Here is a 6,048-nt window from a genome sequence, read left to right on the forward strand (position 1 = left end):
ATAAAGGTTTCCATCATTTCCCCTTTCCCTTCTTCCTCCTGTAACATATATAAAGGTTTCCATCATGTCCTCCCTTTCCCTTCTTCCCTCCTGTAACATATAGAAAGGTTTCCATCATGTCCCCTCTTTCCCTTCTTCCTCCTATAACATATATAAAGGTTTCCATCATGTCCTCCCTTTCCCTTCTTCCTCCTGTAACATATATAAAGGTTTCCATCATGTCCCTCCTTTCCCTTCTTCCTCCTGTAACATATAGAAAGGTTTCCATCATGTCCTCCCTTTCCCTTCTTCCCTCCTGTAACATATAGAAAGGTTTCCATCATGTCCCTCCTTTCCGTTCTTCCTCCTGTAACATATATAAAGGTTTCCATCATGTCCCTCCTTTCCGTTCTTCCTCCTGTAACATATATAAAGGTTTCCATCATGTCCCCCCTTTCCCTTCTTCCTCCTGTAACATATAGAAAGGTTTCCATCATGTCCCTCCTTTCCGTTCTTCCTCCTGTAACATATAGAAAGGTTTCCATCATGTCCTCCCTTTCCCTTCTTCCCTCCTGTAACATATAGAAAGGTTTCCATCATGTCCCCTCTTTCCCTTCTTCCTCCTATAACATATATAAAGGTTTCCATCATGTCCCTCCCTTTCCCTTCTTCCTCCTGTAACATATATAAAGGTTTCCATCATGTCCCTCTGTCATGATCGCGCCTGAAAAGGCATCAGTGCCACCCTCTGCTGCGAAGTTTCGACCTCTGCGCCAAAGACTGCGCTTTTGGCCATGATCCGTTCCGTGTTTTCTGCTTGTGTCTTCGGTGTTCCGGTCCATGTTTTCTTAGTTCTCCCTGCACTTTCCTTGCTGTGGTGTGATTGACAGGTCTCTTCTCCTCTGGTTTTCTGTTATTCTCTGGTGTGTTTCTTCTACTCAGCCTATCAGCTTGGAGTCCGGGACTTCTTATCCCTTATACCTGTGCCTCTCCCTTCACTCAGGGCTCTTGATAGTTTTGCAGCTTGTCTGTCTGCTAGATCCTGCCTTTGTGATATTGTCTGTATTCCTGGTTTCCTGATCCCTTGCTTGTTTATTAGCTTCTTTGTCTTTTGGTTTAGTGTTCTCCTTAGTCCTCAGTTTACCTTGTTTAGTGCTCAGTTCTTCTTGCTTTGGCTTCACTGTTCTGGCTTTGGCTTCACCGTTACCTGGTTGCATCTCTGGCTTTCGTCCTCCGTTTGTTTGGTCCTCTGTTCCTTGCTGCTTTCTTTGTCCTGACCTTCTGTGTGTCTTTGTGACTTTGCCTTGTCTGCTGTCATTGTACCTTGTTCGTCTGTACTGTGTCATGTCTGTGTTCACGCTTATTTGAGTGCAGGGATCGTCGCCCAGTTGCGGACTGGTTGTTTAGGACCTGCACTGCAATTAGGTAGGGAAAGTGTGGGGGGTCTTAGCTATAGGGCCCACTTGTCCTGTGTGTCTCTGTGTTCCCATGGGCCCTAACACCCTCCTTTCCCTTCTTCCTCCTGTAACATATATAAAGGTTTCCATCATGTCCCCCCTTTCCCTTCTTCCTCCTGTAACATATATAAAGGTTTCCATCATGTCCCCCCTTTCCCTTCTTCCTCCTTTAACATATATAAAGGTTTCCATCATGTCCTCCCATTCCCTTCTTCCTCCTGTAACATATATAAAGGTTTCCATCATGTCCTCCCTTTCCCTTCTTCCTCCTGTAACATATATAAAGGTTTCCATCATGTCCTCCTTTCCCTTCTTCCCCCTGTAACATATATAAAGGTTTCCATCATGTCCTCCCTTTCCCTTCTTCCTCCTGTAACATATATAAAGGTTTCCATCATGTCCCCCCTTTCCCTTCTTCCTCCTTTAACATATATAAAGGTTTCCATCATGTCCTCCCATTCCCTTCTTCCTCCTGTAACATATATAAAGGTTTCCATCATGTCCTCCCTTTCCCTTCTTCCTCCTGTAACATATATAAAGGTTTCCATCATGTCCTCCTTTCCCTTCTTCCCCCTGTAACATATAGAAAGGTTTCCATCATGTCCTCCCTTTCCCTTCTTCCCTCCTGTAACATATAGAAAGGTTTCCACCATGTCCTCCCTTTCCCTTCTTCCCTCCTGTAACATATATACAGGTTTCCATCAGGTCTTCCCTTTCCCTTCTTCCTCCTGTGACATATAAAGGTTTCCATCATGTCTTCCCTTTCCCTTCTTCCTCCTGTAACATATATAAAGGTTTCCACAATTTCCCCCTTCCCTTCTTCCTCCTGTAACATATAGAAAGGCTTCCATCATTTCCACTTTCCCTTCTTCCTCCTGTAACATATATAAAGGTTTCCATCATGTCCTCCCTTTCCCTTCTTCCTCCTGTAACATATAGAAAGGTTTCCATCATGTCCTCCCTTTCCCTTCTTCCTCCTGTAACATATAGAAAGGTTTCCATCATGTCCCTCCTTTCCCTTCTTCCTCCTGTAACATATAGAAAGGTTTCCATCATTTCCCCTTTCCCTTCTTCCTCCTGTAACATATATAAAGGTTTCCATCATGTCCTCCTTTCCCTTCTTCCTCCTGTAACATATATAAAGGTTTCCATCATTTCCCCTTTCCCTTCTTCCTCCTGTAACATATAGAAAGGTTTCCATCATGTCCTCCCTTTCCCTTCTTCCTCCTGTAACATATATAAAGGTTTCCATCATGTCCCCCCTTTCCCTTCTTCCTCCTGTAACATATATAAAGGTTTCCATCATGTCCCCCCTTTCCCTTCTTCCTCCTGTAACATATAGAAAGGTTTCCATCATGTCCTCCCTTTCCCTTCTTCCTCCTGTAACATATAGAAAGGTTTCCATCATGTCCTCCTTTCCCTTCTTCCTCCTGTAACATATAGAAAGGTTTCCATCATGTCCTCCCTTTCCCTTCTTCCTCCTGTAACATATATAAAGGTTTCCATCATGTCCCCCCTTTCCCTTCTTCCTCCTGTAACATATATAAAGGTTTCCATCATGTCCCCCCTTTCCCTTCTTCCTCCTGTAACATATAGAAAGGTTTCCATCATGTCCTCCCTTTCCCTTCTTCCTCCTGTAACATATAGAAAGGTTTCCATCATGTCCTCCTTTCCCTTCTTCCTCCTGTAACATATAGAAAGGTTTCCATCATGTCCTCCTTTCCCTTCTTCCTCCTGTAACATATAGAAAGGTTTCCATCATGTCCTCCTTTCCCTTCTTCCTCCTGTAACATATAGAAAGGCTTCCATCATGTCCTCCCTTTATTGTGTTTAGTTTTGGTACGTCTGTCTTTCCTCTCATCCGCATTGGCATGTATTGCTCTTCCAAGGCATTGAACCTAGTTTGTTTTTATTAGCATGGGTTATGTGTTTCTCCTGACTTCATGTAACTCATCCACTCCCCACGCACCCCATGTTTCACACCAGGTACTTGTGATTAGCTGAACCACTATATATTGTGGACCCTGGGTCATATGTCACCCTGGCCATTTGAAGTGAGATAGCAGAATTAAGCCCAGACAGAAGGTAACGCTCCTCCATAATCTGATCTGCGCTCCCTCTCTTAGCTCACAATGTTCATTTTAGCTATCTCCTTTACTTCCCTTATCCTCTGATCCCTTATACTGTGCTCTAACCCACCACATCCCACACCATTTTATTTCTCCATCCCTTTTACCCACTGATCTGACCCCTCCTGTTATCCTTTTTCCATACCTTAAAACTTTTACTTCTAAATGCTCTTCTCAAACGTCCGCGCCTGCTCACCTACTCCCACCTCCTATCTCTGTCTCTGCTACTTCTCACTTCTGGGGACATTTCTCCCAACCCTGGCCCTCCCCCACCAGATCTCGGCACTGCCCTCCTTTCGTCCACCTTCCTCCACATCACGCTGCCCCTATAACGCCATACGTATCTTTCCCCTTGTCTCTTTCTTTGCTGCACTCTAGAACACACACTCTGTCTGCTATTTACTTTCATTCACTCACGATATGTAGATCTCTGTAATGTCTGATTTTTGTCTTTACCCTCAGAATTGTAAAGTGCTGTGGAATCTGCTTTCGCGTTATAAATAAAAAATATTAATATTATCTCATTCTTTACCACAACCTATTCTTCTTAGGCCTAACTGAAACATGGCTGTCCCCTACTGACCCTGCTGCACTTTCCTACGGTGGGCTACAATTTTCTAACAACCCTTGCCCTGGCAACAACCAAGGTGGCATGGGTGGCCTGCTGCTAACGGACAACTGCTATTTTACCCCAACCACTCCTCACACTGCCCTCACCCTAACCTCCTTTGAAGTACACACTATCCCTATCTATTCCCCCTCCAACCTCCAAGTGGCCGCCATCTTCCGACCATCGGGCTCCGCAACCTCCTTCCTTGACCAATTCAACATCTGGCTATTGCACTTCCTCTCTACAGATATTCCCACCATCATCATGGGAGACTTCAACATCCAACACACCCCAAACAGCTGCCTTCAAACTCCTATCACCAGCCTCCTCCTTCGGCCTCACATAGTGGTCCTCTATGGGCACTCACAAAAATGTATAAAGAGATGCTTCTTGCCCTTCTGATAGCTGATAGAGAAAGTGGGCACGAGACTAGTACATAGGTCATGGATGGGGAGTCTTTGGTCCTCCAGCTGTAGCTAAACTACAATAGTAGGTTTTCAAGAGCTGGAGAGCCAGGGTTTCCCTATCCCCGACATAGACGTTAGCGGACAGAGATGAGGAGTGTATAGACAGACAGGTAGGAAGAGGCCGATTACTTGTGAGGAGGAATTATGATTAATATTCTCTAAAGCTTCCCCAAGCTTGTCCTCCATGTATTACTCCTCTCCACAATCCTAGGACCTGACCCTGATACACCCCGCATGCAACTACAAGTCTGTAATAGTAATAACTGCAACAAAGACCATGAGGAAGGTGATGATGATGAGGATGGTGATGACGAAGGTGACAAGAAAGGGAAGATAAAAAATAAATGAAAAGGAAAGTGAGAAGATAAGGAGGAGGAAGAGAAAAAAACAGATAAGAAACGTTTGATTGCAGAAGAAGGTAATGAGGGAAGACGTTGAATATGAGAAGAAGGTAATGAGGGAAGACGTTGAATATGAGAAGAAGGTAATAAGACAGTAAAGAGGAAGCTGGTGGTGATGAGAGGGAAGAAGAAGAGAGAAGACAACGATATAAGATAAGTACATAGATAAAATAGTGGATGTCTATGATGAAGAGGAGAGCGGTTACCTGTGTCGGCCATTGTTGGGTCTTGTTGGGTGTCACGGTGGATCTGGCTGCTCTCTGTAAGGAGACTGCAGGTCACTGAGGAGAATTCTGCTCCGGACTCTTATATAATCCAGAGGAACGGTGGAAACTGTGGGAACCTGTGTCCTTCTCCTCCTCCCTGCAGCGCTCCATCATGACTCCTCATCTCTGTTTACCCCCATGTGTTTACTCTGTATCTCCTGTTCTATGACTTGGTGATGGTGAAATGCTCCTATTACTATGCTTATCGCAGATCACACCTTGTATAGAGAACATCAGTTTATTTGCGCCTGTCATGGGGCGATCATTATTATACACCCTGGTGACAACTTCTCTCCAAAATGTTTGATTTTCACACAAATGTTTATAATGAGAGAAAAGCACTACCTTCAGTGAGTAAGTAACTGGCCTGTAAAATTATCAGGGCTGTGGAGTTGGAGTCGGAGCTAGTTTTAGATGGAGTCAGAGACGGAGTTGGAGTCGGAAAAAAATGTACCGACTCCGACTCCAGCTTTAAAAAAATCTTTAAAGAATGTAGAATTGAATTTTGATATGAATTTTACAAGTTTTACTCATGAATATATATTAAGAGCAACATTCTAATAGGAAACTGGCCCTATTACATAAGGGTGGTCATGGAAAAGTTGTCGGTCGGCGTGATTTATAACTTCCTTGGTATATGACTGGCCATTTATGAAGGAGCTGGAGTTGGGAGTCGGAGTCGGTCCTGATAAAATTCAGTAGTCGGAGTCGGAGTTGGAGTCGGTCCTGATAAAATTCA

The 6,048-nt window shown here is 44.1% G+C and overlaps 1 protein-coding gene across 2 annotated transcripts in view; it reads right to left on the reverse strand.

Moving 5' to 3' along the window:
• Positions 1–5,475, reverse strand: part of LOC138796625 (tachylectin-2-like) — a 32,491-nt gene extending 27,016 nt beyond the window's left edge. For both annotated transcript variants that reach the window (XM_069976239.1, XM_069976237.1), the window contains exon 1: positions 5,250–5,475. In XM_069976239.1, coding sequence (XP_069832340.1) covers positions 5,250–5,262 — 13 coding nt within the window. In that variant the 5' untranslated portion in view covers positions 5,263–5,475. The remainder of the gene's footprint in view (positions 1–5,249) is intronic.
• Between the last annotated feature and the right edge of the window lie 573 nt (positions 5,476–6,048).

The sequence above is a fragment of the Dendropsophus ebraccatus genome, chromosome 7, assembly GCF_027789765.1.
Source record: "Dendropsophus ebraccatus isolate aDenEbr1 chromosome 7, aDenEbr1.pat, whole genome shotgun sequence".
NCBI lineage: Eukaryota > Metazoa > Chordata > Amphibia > Anura > Hylidae > Dendropsophus > Dendropsophus ebraccatus.